Below are 14,592 nucleotides of genomic sequence, written 5' to 3'. Positions count from 1 at the left end.
AAAGTAAAGGGGCTGAATAATTTTGCACGCCCAATTTTTCAGTTTTTTATTTGTTAACAAAGTTTTAAATATCCAATAAATTGCGTTCCACTTCATGATTGTGTCCCACTTGTTGTTGATTCTTCACAAAAAATTACAGTTCTATATCTTTATGTTTGAAGCCTGAAATGTGGCAAAAGGTCGCAAAGTTCAAGGGGGCCTAATACTTTCGCAAGGCACTGAACACACACTGGAATTTAAGTAGATATCTAAGTTCATTGTATAAGTACAGATTATTCATCAATTTCATTAAAATATGATGTAAGCCTGCCTTTTAGAATTTAACCCTGTCTTCTGTGTTGTGTTAGGGCAGCTCAATCATTATGAATGGGCTGCCAATACACTGTAACAGACAACAAAAAATGACCTGACCCTTTTTTACAATGCAGGTTACCAATATGTAGTGTATGTGTACAGGCCTCTACTTACAGTTCATTATACAATGGATGGCTCTGCAGTGCATTGCACATGGAGAAGGTGCCAATTCTTGTGTGTTGCGGCAATGTGTATGTCTGAATGGGTACTCCAAAAAGTCTCAGGTTTGTATATAAAAATGGTATCACCAAACAATAACATTTTCTTATAATTTTTCTTTTTGATTTTCTGATTTTAAAAGCATTTATTTAAAGTAAAGGAACCTTCACCAGTCATTTTCTTTTTCCTAAAAAAAAAAATGTTCTTTACTATGACATATCTGTATTTTGTATCAGTTTTAAATATTTGTGACTACATAGACTAAATAGTAATACTGATATGCTATTATTTGCAGAGAATAATATGTCCTATTGTTCTACATGCTACAAGACTGTTTGTTTTACATCCCATGGCAGACTGTTACTTGACTGTTACTCGAAAAATGCTGAAAGTAAAAGGCACAACAAATGTTAGCTTGTTTGTAGCCCAATCACTGTCATCTGTTTCCTTTTACACTCAGTGACCACATTTTTCATGGAAGTCTATTTTAAAAGCAAGCATGCAACCTGATAATAATTAACAAGCTGGGATGGGTGGAGGAAATAGAGAAGAGAAACCAATGAAACCATGGTGGCAAAATGGGTGGGAAGAAAAAACAGAATTTTACAGAATTTTACAAGTCACTGCTAACTGACGGGAGAAACAGCCACAAGCAGTTAGGAGAAGGAAAAGGTATGTGCCAATTTCTGAACAAAGCTGAAAGCTCACAATATGTATTTTAATGCTTACTTTAAATGCCATTAAATTTAGTATTTAGGTGTCTCTCTCTAAAAATATTTGCAGAAATTCAACTTGATTTGTACTTGAATTTTTTAATGAATGTACTAAAGAATGGGGTTCATTTACTAAAGGAGAGAGGATGTTTACTTTACACTTCACTAAATAAAGTGAAGTTGTGTCCGTCTCAACCAATCCGCCACATGCAAGCAAAAAATATGTATTTTTTCGAATTTCCCTTGTAAGTGGTTGGGTATTTATAGTGCCACTCGTAAACCTCAACTAATAATAATAATACTGGTTAACCTCAATTATCTAATATTAGCTAACTTAAGCTTTGCTATGTGAACAAACTCTTGTCTTCTAGTAAATTAACCCTAATGCACAAAAGTATACTAAGTTCCATTACTCTGCTGGATCCTTCATACTCTGCTGGAAAACTTCATCCTATGTTGAAGTTTTCTTTTACACATTTGTTTTCTATTATAGTCATATGATGGTGGACATTTGTCTTTATTTCAGCCTAGTTAATAATGTAACTATGTACCAAGGTCTTTATTAGAAACCCAACAATGTATTAAATGCATAAACAGAAGCAGTTCATATCCACTATAAGCCATAGCAACTGCATTTCCCTTTAAATCTCTTAATGCATTGTGGGGCAAATAAAAGAAAGGATCTGAATGTTTTGTTTTACGACATTTAAGGGTTGATTTACTAAAACTGGAAAGTGCAAAATCTGGTCCATTTCTGCATAGAAACCATTCAGCTTCCAAGTTTTATTTACACAGCTTAATTGAACAATATAAAGTTAGAATCTGATTGGCTACCATACGCAGCTGCACTCGATTTTGCACTCTCTAGTTTTAGTAAATCAACCCCTTAATGTGGTTCGTAAAGCCATTTTTCCCCCTTTTTTTAGTTTTGAAGGTTTCAAACCCCTCTCTGGTTTTTATTGCTGTCTATGTCCCTGGACCCTGTTAACCAGGAGGTAAGGGGAAGTCTTACACTGAAAAACTACACTGAAGTTTTGGAGATATTTCCATATTTCAATGGTTATTACTGAAGTTTAAAGTTTTACTAAATCCACAACAGTAAAATCAGTCTGTACATGCAGTAAAGCATGCTTTTTATACTCACTGTGGAACCTAAGCGGTTATTCCTCCACATTGTGTAAAAAGGCTGTTTGATTCTGTCTTCTCTGACCTTCCCCTTCTTCCACTGTCCCCAGTCAATCTCCTGATATAACAGAGCCTTTGCACATGCTCAGTTTGGTGTGTATTGCTAGAGAGTTTTTTTTTGTTTTCTTCAGAGGGTACATGTGATTAGCACAGGGCCAATCAGCACTGTCCAGGCAGAGGGTCAGGGGTCCTGCATCCAGACAGTCGGAGTAAAATAAAAACTCCTCCTAGAATCTTTAACCAGTGCTCGGCCAGACAGTAAAAGAAGTCACAAGACTACTATATACTGCTGGTGAGAAAAAGTATTTAGCAGTTTAAAGTTACTAAAATGTAGCACTATCCCCGCAGGGCCAGCTGAATAGTGACTTGAAGGGCTCCTCCGATTACCAGCACATGGTTACCTTGAGATATAGTCCATGAATCCCTCCTTGCTCCTGATGGCTCGTCCCACAAATAAACAGTCTAGGGGTGTTGGATTTTTTGGTGTTTATTTGGAATTGAGATAGGAGAAGGGAAAAGTGGGATACTCCGGCTGAACTATTCACATTGGTTGAGGACTTCTATCTTCAGGACTTCTATGTCAATTGGAAACAGCTAGGCTGCTTAATCCGCACTGTCACAAGTGTGGAAAGGGTTAAGTCTCTTGCTCTCTTTACTCTCTGACAAGACTACTTGGTGGATAATAACTTATCTTCAGCATCCCCATTCAACTGGCACCCATCCACTGACTATCCTAGGGTCAGGGGTGGCCCCCCTCAGGTCAGGCCCCTTGACACGAGATTCTTTACTCAATGTACTGCAGAGACAGATCATCCAGTGTCTCCCCTCTCAGTCAGCTTCTCTGGACCTCCGGGTTCAGTTCCTCACTGCTACTCTCCAGGCCCTCGGGACGACCCCCTGAGGCCTGCATGGCACCTCTACAGAGGAGGAGGCAACTGCCCCCCTCTCTCCGGGACTCTGATGTCCAGACGAAAGACCTCCAGCACATGTGCTCCTGGCTTTTATACAGTATCATACCATGCACAAGACACTTTCCCTCTGCCATTCATCAGGGCTGTATCAAAAGCTCATGCACCCATTCCTCAAGTTTCCTTCCACTGTCCAACATGCCTCCATATTGGATCAGTATGAAACACACTCTAGTCACACTCTGAGCACAATCAGCAAACCTCACTAACAGACCCTGCTCTCCTGGTAAGCAGACAGGGCTCAAACTATACTTTCTCACTAGCACCTACCTAGGAGGTTGCTACAAAAATAATTGCATTTCCATGTTCTGTGCACTATGGGAGACCAGATACAGTGAATGCAGGCTCCTGGGTTTAGTAGCACTTTAAAGATTGTATGTTTGTTTTAATCTACAACCATCTGCTTGGTTATTTCTTCAATAACGGCTAAGAAAATATATGTGTGTATAGCTAAGCATAGTGGAAACTTTGCAGTTGTGCTGTGAAAGAATTATCTGTCATCTTAGTCAAGTAAGAAAATGACCCCAGGTGCCGCTAGAAGACTGTGGAGATTTGGTACTGGGCTACCGAGGCGTGAAAAATTGACAGAGGACAGATTGCCTCTGGGGACCGACCATTTTTACTGTTTTGGTTTGTTAGCAGTACATGCCTTTTGACATGTGACCAGGTCAGAGGTCAATATAAAAAAAGAGACAAAACAGTAAACCATCTGTGTCCAGTCCAAGCAATAACATTTTCATGAATAGAAAAACACTAAAGAAAAAAAAATGAATTTATTTATTATGTTTTTCATTTATTTAAAGAGAAAGTTAGAAAAAATAACTACTAATTTTAAAATATTTTGGATTTACTTCTTTCAGTTTCCACAACATTGTCATTCTGACTGTTCACAAAATAAAATGAAGCAAATCTAACCAACTATGCAAACAATAAAAATAAAATAGCATAAAAACGTACCTACTTATGATGGCAATATTATGGCTCCAATGAGCAGAATAAGGTGCTATAAGACAAGTGTCAAAAATAGCTGACAAATACCAATGCGAGATCCTGCATCACACCCGACTCGCAGGCAGTTTACACTGCCATATGCGAACTGCTGGCAGTGTCAATGCAAAGTTAATTACACCCCCTGATTAGTTCGCATATCGCAGTGCGAACTGTCAATTCGGACAAGAATCGGATCAAATAGGCATGAACACCCCTGTGATCCGATTCTTGTGCAGACCAAAAAAAGGGTCCTGGGCAACTTTGGTCCGAATGTGATGCAAATTCAGCCATACAATCGGTATGGCTGAATTCACATCACACAGAAATCGCATGTGATTTGAAAAGCAGTACGGTGCGAATGACATGCGATGTCTGATATCGCTATAGTGTGAACTGGCACTAAAGCCTAACTTTAGCCACTTTTTTTTTTTTTAGCTTTGGATACAGTGTGAATTTCTGTCAGGCCCTTATTTATGTCTGTGCCCACTATATTACGATTTTCCCTCACTTCCCCCCAACTTGCACAGCCCCACTGCATGAGGAAAAAAGTATATGCAAAGCTTAACAATGAACTTCTTTTATTTGCTACCTTTTGGTTTGTTAAGAGGGGAGAGAGGGAGAGAGAGGGAGAGAGAGGGGGAGAGGGAGAGATGGAGAGCGAGAGAGAGAGAGGGGGAGGGAGAGAGAGAGAGAGAGAGAGAGAGAGAGAGGGGGGGAGAGAAAGAGAGGGAGAGGGAGAGGGAGAGAGAGAGGGGGGGAGGGAGGGAGAGAGAGGGAGGGAGAGAGAGGGAGAGAGAGAGAGGGGCAGAGAGAGAGAGAGAGAGGGGAGGGGGGAGAGAGAGGGAGGGAGAGAGAGAGAGAGGGAGAGAGAGAGGGGGGAGAGAAAGAGAGAAAGAGAGAGAGAGGGGGGGAGAGAGAGAGAGAGAGAGAGGGGGGGAGAGAGGGAGAGAGAGAGGGAGAGAGGGGGGGAGAGAGAAGGAGAAGGGGGGAGAGAGAGGGGGGAGAGAGAGAGAGAGACCTCTTCTAAAGATGATGCACAAGAAAGCCCACAAACAGTTTGCTGAAGAAAAGCAGACTAAGGACATGGATTACTGGAACCGTGTTCTGTGGTCTGATGAGACCAAGCTAAATTTATTTGCTTCAAATGGTGTTAAGTGTGTATGGCAGCAACCAGGGGAGGAGTACAAAGGCAACTGTGTCTTGTTTACAGTCAAGCATGGTGGTGGGAGTGTCATGGTCTGGGGCTGCATGAGTGGTGACGGCACTGGGGTGCTACAGTTCATTGAGGGAATCATGAATGCCAACATGTACTGTGACATACTGAAGCAGAGCATGATTCTCTCCCTTCGGCGACGGTGCCGCATATCAGTATTCCAACATGATAACGACCCCAAACACACATCCAAGACAACCACTGCCTTTCTAAAGAAGCTGAAGGTAAAGTTGATGGACTGGCCAAGCATGTCTCCAGACCTAAACCCTATTGAGCATCTGTGGGGCATTCTCAAAGGAGCGCAAGGTCTCTAACATCCACCAGCTCCGTGATGTTGGCATGGAGGAGTGGAAGAAGCTCTGGTGAACTCCATGCTCAAGAGGGTCAAGGCAGTGCTGTAAAATAATGGTGGCCACACAAAATATTGACACTTTGGGCCCAAATTGGACATTTTCACTTAGGGGTGTACTTACTTTTGTTGTCAGGGGTTTAGATATGAATGGCTGTGTGTTGAGTTATTTTGAGGGAAAGCAAATTTACACTGTTATACAAGCTGTACACTCACTACTTTACATTATAGCAAAGTGTCATTCCTTCAGTGTTGTCACATGAAAAGATATAATAAAAAAATTACAAAAATGCAAGGGGTGTACTCACTTTTGTGAGATACTGTATGTAATAGTCACATACAGCTGCAATTTGTGGATTTAGGAGGTTCAGGAGTAGAGCAAAGTCTTTTTTTCTGGCAGATGGGTGGACATTTTTCTGAACAGACAGGGTCATCAAAGGAATAAAACATGGGGAAATGTGCGGGTACTGTAGAAATGTACTTGATTTGTCTTCTTGTTTTGCTATGACATTCACTTTAATGCAAAGCATTTGAAATTGTATAATACCAATGTGCTAAAGTGATTGTACGATCACCTTGTAAAACAACCCATTCAGTTTAAAATAGAAATGAAAGGCAAAACATTTCTGTACAGATATTAAAAAAAAACACATTTCAAATAACTTTTTTTTTATAAGTGATCACATTTACTCTATTCTCAGCTGCATAAAAGCTTGGGGAGGAGAAACAACAATACACTGAACTTCCTAGTGAAAGGCTGTGCGAGGGGGACAAGTCTGATCATTGAAGGAGAGCACACTCAGCATAGCTAGAAAACTGACCATGCGGTGTTCTCCTACTTAGTTTTTAATAGGAATGAGCGAAAGGCCCGGTCCAAGCATGAGTTCGGGCCGAATATTTGCCTTTCCTGCTTTTTGATGAACACTGGAATTTGCAGAGTGTTCGCTCCAATGAACACCCTGCAATACACTGAGCGCTGCACAGTGCAATCTGCGCCCTGATTGGGCAAAGCTTTGCCCAATCAGGGCAAAGTATAATCTAAATGTTAAGGAGCAGTGCTAAGAAGCCGGCCGCAGTGACATTAACAACCGATGAGTCATCAGCAGTCAATAGGCTTCCCCGCTGACAGCTGAATAAAAAAAAAAAAAATTGCTAGTAAAAAAAAACAAAGAAATAAATGACATGAAGTCCCCTCCCTAGTCTATAAAACATAAAAAAAAAACGATGTGGGGTTTCCCCCCCAAAATTCATACCAGACCGTTATCCGGGCATGCAGCCTGGCAGGTCTGGAAAGGGGGGGGGGGTGAGGCAGCGCAGACTCCCCCCCATTCAAGGCCACATGCCCTCAACATGGGGGGTTGGGTGCTTTGGGGCGGGGGGGGGGGTTCTGTGATGTTGATGGGGAAAAGGGCCTCTTCACGACAACCCTGGTCTGTGGTTGTCAGGGTCTGCAGGCGGGGGGCTTATCGGATCCCGCCCCCCCCCCATGTGGATGGGTATCGGGTACATAGTACCCCTAACCATTCACCAAAAAAGTGTACAAAAGTAATAACCACACAAAATAGTTTTTGACAAATCCTTTATTATAAAAAAAATAAATAAATGTCTCACTTAATGTAAATCCATCGTGAAATCACGCCGTCAGTGATGTCAGAAGAGGGTGGTGCCACAGGGTGATGTAACCAGGTGGCCCCACCCCTTGCTTATATAAGAAATATGTAAAAGCAAAACGGCATGCAGTGGGAGCCCCCCCCCCAGGAGGCTAGAGTGTTTTCCTTTTTTTTTTTTTATAGTGAGTGAGTGGCATCATTGACGATTGATTTACATTGAGAACGCTATTTTTTTTTTTTTATTTTATAATAAAAGATTTGTCAAAAACTGTCTCGTGTGGTTATTACTTTAGTAAATTTTTTTAGTAAATGGGTAGGGGTACTATTTACCCGATACCCATTTACATAGGTGGGGGGTCAGGATCTGGGGGCCCTCTTGTTAAAGGGGGCTTCCAGATTCTGATAATTCGCCCTGCTGCAGACCCTGAAAACCACAGCCCAGGGTTGTCGGTCAGAGGCCCTTGCCCCCATCAACATGGGGACAAGGTGCTTTGGGGTGGGGCATGTTGAGGGCATGTGGCCTCGGATGGTTCAGGAGGGGGGCGCTCACCCTTTCCTGACTTGCCAGGCTGCATGCCCGGATAAGGGTCTGGTATGAATTTCTTTATTTTTTCAATAGCCAGTTGCTGGCAATTGTAGCCACGAGTCATTTTAAATAGGATTTGGCATGTTTTTTTTTCTTTAGAAGTGTCATTCTAAGGTCTCTATGGTCATTTCAAAAGCCCCCCCCCCCCCATAGTTAGTAAACACTCCCCTAGGCTTACATTTAAACCCTTGATCTCCCACTAGGTTAACCCCTTTCCTGCCAATGCCATTATTACAGTAACAGTGCATATTTTTAGCAGTAATTACTGTAATAATGTCACTGATCCCCCCAAAAGTGTCAAAAATGTCAGTTAGGTGTCCGATCTGTCTGCCGCAATGTTGCAAGCCCACTAAAAATTGCAGATCACTGCAATTACTAGTAAAAAATAAAAATAAATAAAAACTACATAAATCTTTCCCCTAGCTTGTAAACACGATAACTTTTGAGCAAACCAATCAATACGCTTATTAGGATTTTTTTTTTAACCAAAAATATGTAGCAGAATACAAATTGGCCTAAAAGGATGAAAAAATAAGATTTTTACATTTTTTGGGGGGGGGGAATGTTATATAGTCGAATGTAAAAAATATTGTTTTTTTTTTTCTGAATTGTCGCTCTTTTTTTTTTTTATAGCACAAAAATAAAAATTGCACAGGTGATCAAATACCACCAAAAGAAATCTCTATTTGTGGGAAAAAAAGGACATCAAATTTATTTGAGTACAGCGTCGCATGACCAGGCAATTTTCTGTTAAAATGACGCAGTGCCGAAACCCAAAAAATGGCCTGGTCATTAAGGGGGCAAATCCTTCCGTTCCAGAACTGGTTACCATCCACCTGTGTGCCTGCAGCAGCTGCTGGTGGGTGAGAAGGGGAAGGGGGCACACAGGGGGATGCCGGACAGCAGGGGGATGAGGGCACTAAGGAAGGGAGGAAGGGGGAGGAGGAGACTCCAGCAGCGCTGCAGGGGGAGAAACAAGAGGATTGTGTCTGAAATAAAGAGGTACAGGTGGCCCTCCTGCTTGGCAGATGCTCCTCTTTTGAACTGATGGAGTCCAGGCCTGGTACAGAATGGCTATACTGCCTTATCAGCGTCCCTGAATGCCAGCATTGCAGTTCATGTGAACAATGGGAAAAATGCAATACTAATTATAAAGGAGCAATGTCACTTTCATATTATGTTTTGCTTGTTTGTTAATAACATAACCAGAGCTGTCACATTACAGTAAACTTTGTTCTGCTATACATGTATTCATTTAATGAACTTTGAAGACACTTCCCAGAGAGATCACAGATTCATGTTGTTTTATTTTATGAAGTTTAATGACATTACCTACTGTTGTGTATTAAATGAAAGGATTCAATTAAATAAAAAAAAAAAAACTGCAAGGAATAGTCAGGGCTAAACTTCTGAGCTTTCCAATTTAAGATTCATATACTACAGTATATAGGTGTATACTGAGGATAAATAAGTTGGGATCTGTTCCAAAACTGTAGTGCTGTTTCACAATTTTGTTCTGTAAAGGAAACAAGATGATGAAACCTCCAATATATTATCTGAGACTATACTTGCAGCATAAACACAGAAACATCTTGTTTAGGAACTTCAAAGATTGTTACCTAATTATATAATCTCTACATCTTGTAACATATTCAATATATATTTACATATAATATCCAAGTACAAAAAGATACAAAACAATTATGTTTATGAGGGTATGGTCAAGTCTAAAATTGATTCAGCTTGCTTATTAGATCATACGGTAGTACCCTTCTTCAGGATCAATGAAGCAAGGTAAATACCTATGAGCTTTAGCTTTACATTATCACAAACCAATCAATAACTTAATAGTCTAATCGTGCATACTTTTAACCCTTTACATTACAATACATTCCAAATAATTACAGTATATGTTCAAAAAACTTTTTACTTTATTACATATAAGGGACCATAGTGGTGCAAAAAGTGATACTATATAAAATTGTAAATACAGGCATGTATATTGACCAAACAACAACACTGTATGGTCATAAGCTAGAAGAATGTTTATAAAAAAGTCTTTCCACTAATCAATTATTGTTCTTTAGTGACCAACATGTCTGAGCCTAAAGAAACAAAGCAAGAGAAGAAGAAGGACCCAGCGGGTTATACAGGTCGTAGATCTGTACCTCCAAATGTATCCAATGCTGATGAAGATGAGGTTCCAATCATGGAAACTTTTGGAGTCATACCAAGGGGTGTCAACATGAAAGGTAAAAATAAATCAATATTTAGCAGATTTTAATTTTTGTAGGTGTACAGTAAAGGAATACCAAAATATGACATTTAGAATATGTCAAAGACACCATTTAAGCTATTAATAACTTCAGCTTTGGAGCATTTTACTTGTTACACCTGTATTTAGGGTGCAACATGTAACATGTTCCAGCTCCAGCTTCCCTCATCCCTGAGCCTCCTCCCCACTGTGGGGTTCCACTCTCCCCCAGCCGCTGTCACATTTAAAATCAGCTCCGCCCACACAGCCATGTCATCCCTTCATAGTGATCTGTGAATGAATAAACTACAAGTCCCAACTTCCACTGCAGCAGACAGCTTGTAATTCTCAATGGAATACGAGCATGCTGATTGGCACATTTGTAGTCCCATTAACACCTCCTCCAGCTTTCTAACAGAAAACTTGTACAGTGGTACAGGCACAAAGCAGGAGGGAGATTGTGCAGAAGCCTGAAATTGCATCCACAATCTACTGATCATGGGTACAATGGTTTGCAGGCTCCTGTAGGAAAAAATAATAAGTGCACAATTTTTTTCTGCAAAAATGTGTGCATTTAATATTTCTTCATGAAAGGTCAAGGTACCAGATATAGATGTGTAGCACTACTCCCATGGGAGCTGCTGGTTACAGGTTTCCCTGGGTTACCATTAGCAACAGTAGAACAATCTGGCATTTCTCCAAGTGTTTTACCTCAGTCAAGAAACAGTCCAGTATCTTTGTTTTTTATGTTTTATTTGGAACTTGGATAGGAGAGGGGATGAGTGGGATACTCCAACTGAATAGAACTATGCACAATAGGCAGGGAAGACTTGAATAATGCTGATTAATGCTGAATAATGCTGAATAACGCTGAGTAATGCTGAATAACGCTGAGTAACGCTGAATTGAGCTAGTCACGGCTAGGCCACTGCTTCACTTTGCCCTTGGCTGTGAAAGGAATTAGTTGAGCTTCCTGAGGTAAACTGTATCCTAAGGCAAGCTGTACTCTGAGGTAGACTGTACTGCTGAACAACTTCAGGGCCCTTCCTGGCACCCCCTTTGTCCCTAATCTTCAGGGTTTTACTACTTGGCACCCCCTTTTCTGTAACACTCTGTGTGAGCTAGCTCCTTGATCCCCTGACTTCTCTGGAGTGGTCCCCTTTCCTAGGCAGACCCTTAGGCAGATCCCTCAGTACTCACGAAACTGTTTTTTCCCAAAGACTTCTGCCCAACAGCTCCACTGGTCAGCACACTGGATCCTCTGCAGCTTATCTCCACACCTGGTCCCTAGGCCGACCGCCTGGACCACCTTCCTCACAGTTGCAGGAGGAGAGACAGCCGTCCACCTCCTCCTGGGATTTTGCTCCCACCAAAAGATACCCTGTCACATGCCCCCTCATGATTTATTACCAATCCCAGGATGCATTGCCGCAATGCCCGCCCACTGGGACAGTCATAAACCCTGGTGTGCTATTGTTAGGCTTCCTCCACTGTCCAACAAGCTCCCTTATTGGATACAGTGGGGAAACTCCCTTAGACCCAATGAATCACACCTGGAAACATGTGACAGGCTAAACTAACAGATCTGGCTCTCCTGATAATCAGAACAGAGCCACCAAATGTGTTTTCCTAGCACCTACCTAGGAGGGTGCTACAGATGTATTATGTGTAAAAAAAAACAAAAAAAAAAAAACCCCAACTAATTCAAAACCAAAATAGAAACACAGATACAATCTCACTTGTGTAGTTCATCCAGGGACAGTTTTCCATGAGGTGTCCCCTAAAACCACCTAGGCAATAAATAAAAATATAGGTGAAATTCAAAGAAGCAAGTTTGGTATCCTGCTATAGTTGCATATTTCCATCAGGTGTCCCCAAAATCATATTTTTCAGTATTGCCCCACATCACGAGGACAGCTTTTTGTGTAAATTCAGTTACATGCATTTTGCTGTTTCTGGTTCCTGAAAGACTATGGCTTCCTACAAAATATTAGTTCCTGTTACTCTATGTATTGCTTTTATTTCCCATCTTCTGGTTCTAAAGCATTTATTTTATCTCTCCTGATTTAACACACAGTTCACTGTATCATCCCAAACCCCGCTAGTACAGTGTGATCACTACCGACAAACAAAGGAAGAAAGCAAGGCAAACATACTATGCGCTACTTATAAAATGCTCATTTGCTGCCCTTTTTTTGTTTCAGCGTTATCATGTATATTGTTTTGTCTTTTTTGTTTTCAGACAAATGATATAAGGCATACTTTTTATTTTTTGAATACTTTTATTCTTGGCAACATCAAAGGTGCTGGTGTTTTGCTGCAGCTGTTATTTTTTAACAGTGAGGCTATTATATCTGTTTGGCTTTTATAGATTACCTGGAAGTAGAATATGTTGAGCTGTACAAGCAACAGTATGAGAAAAATAAAAAAGAGCATCACACAGACAGATACTTCAACAACAAACTCATCATACGCCGTGGGCAGAAATACGACATGAGAATAAACTTCAACCGGCCATACAATCCAGAAAAGGACCAGTTTTGGGTGGAGTATGTTATTGGTAAGTTTGCAGAGTGACAGAGAATATTAAGATAAGTAACAATAGGGAAATACTGTTACATTGTTAATACTGAAATATTGTTCTTGTTATTTGAATTGTTTACGCTTTGGATTCTGTTGGTGGAAGGACTACTAAATGTGGAGTAGATGCAACTGTACATATTGCTACATATTATATGGGTCAATTCTAATTCATTTTGCATGGCATTTTGGTCAGTATAAAGTCAAACATGTTTTGTTTTTGATTAATAATATAGAAAATTGTAGAATAGATCTATTAGCTATGGGTGTTACATTTATTGTGTTTGAAAACGCACTTTTCAGTGTGTGTGTGTGTGTAAATAAGACCTTTAGAGTCCATTCACACGGTCCATAGTGTAGTACAGGAACGGTTCTAATAGGAGCGACACAAGTCGCTCCGACTTAGAAAAAGGGTCCTGTACTACTTCGGGGCGACCTGGAGCGACTTGCATAGACATTCATTTTATGAAGTCCATGCAAGTCGTGCCGAAGTCGCGCTGCACGCGAATTCACAGGTCGCCCCCGAAGTTGTGCCGCTTCAGTGTGAATGCGGTGTCATTCAAAGATAAATGTATTAAAGTAGAGAATGAAATTAATAAAAATAAAAAAAAAACCTGACAGATTGCTGTACTGACACAAATGCGGTTAGTACAGCGATCTCCCCACTGTGCTCCTTTGTTCTGGCAGCCCCCCTTTCTCACACCAGAACACGCTGATCAGTGCTCACAGCCATTGGCTGCAAGGGCTGACCAGATGCTGGTTTTCAAGCATGGCTGTTCAATATAAGCCAGACGTTAAACTGGCTTATGTCGGACAGGCTGCTGGGCTTTAAAGTGGTTCTAAAGGCAGAAGGTTTTTCATCCTAATGCATTCTATCCATTAAAATAAAAAAAGCTCCTGTGTGCAGCAGCGCCCCCAGCCCTCCTAATTAGGGCTGCTGATAAGGCAGTACAGCCAGCCCTCCTGCACTGGGCCTGGGCTCCATCAGTTCAAAAGGGCTGGCTGTACTGTCTTTTTGAAGACACTGATTCCCTTCTGCCTACCCCTGCAGCTAGCTTCTCCTCCTCTTTCTCCCTCAGGTTGCACTGCAGGGGGATTGGTTCCAGCACATGCGCCAATTCCATCTGTTGTCAAGGCCCCCCTGTGTGCCCCTTTCCTCTCATCTCCCACCGGCAGCTGCTGCAGGCTTGCAGGGGGATGTTTCAGGAAGGAGAGCAGTGGAAGGGGCCAGTAAATATGGAATTTTCTGGCCCCTGCCTTTATTGAATGAACACAATGAGCGATTAATACCAATCACTCCTGTGTCCATTTATCACTGATGCATAGTAAACTGAATTTACTATGCTTTCATTTGTGAATGAGCAGGAATCCTCAGAGCACTTCCTAATCATTCATCGGTGCAGCTCAGGTTGCAGAGAAGTGAACTGATAAATCATTTACTTTCAGCAGGGGGGCCCTATCAGGTAGGCTGTATGGGGCCCCATGATTTCAAACAGCAGCTCTGCCCCTAATACTTGCCTGAGCCCCATCTTGATCCAGCGATATTGCACAAGAGCCTGCTGTCCGGGACTCTCCCTCCTCATTAGCTGAGACAGCAGCGGGTACCATTAGCGCCCACTGCTGTCAGTCAA

The 14,592-nt window shown here is 41.4% G+C and overlaps 1 protein-coding gene across 1 annotated transcript in view; it reads left to right on the top strand.

The window, feature by feature from the left end:
• The first annotated feature begins 1,160 nt into the window (after positions 1-1,160).
• F13A1 (coagulation factor XIII A chain) overlaps positions 1,161-14,592 on the top strand; it is a 202,710-nt gene continuing 189,278 nt past the window's right edge. The window contains exons 1-3 of the mRNA XM_082259899.1: positions 1,161-1,185; positions 10,215-10,379; positions 12,753-12,941. Of these exons, the coding sequence (XP_082116025.1) occupies positions 10,223-10,379; positions 12,753-12,941 (346 nt within the window). The 5' untranslated portion in view covers positions 1,161-1,185; positions 10,215-10,222. The remainder of the gene's footprint in view (positions 1,186-10,214; positions 10,380-12,752; positions 12,942-14,592) is intronic.

Source organism: Pelophylax lessonae, assembly GCF_965119305.1.
Source record: "Pelophylax lessonae genome assembly, chromosome: 5".
NCBI classification, from domain to species: domain Eukaryota; kingdom Metazoa; phylum Chordata; class Amphibia; order Anura; family Ranidae; genus Pelophylax; species Pelophylax lessonae.
The sequence above is the reverse complement of the archived record's forward strand: the minus strand, read 5'-3'. Positions and strand labels throughout refer to the sequence as shown.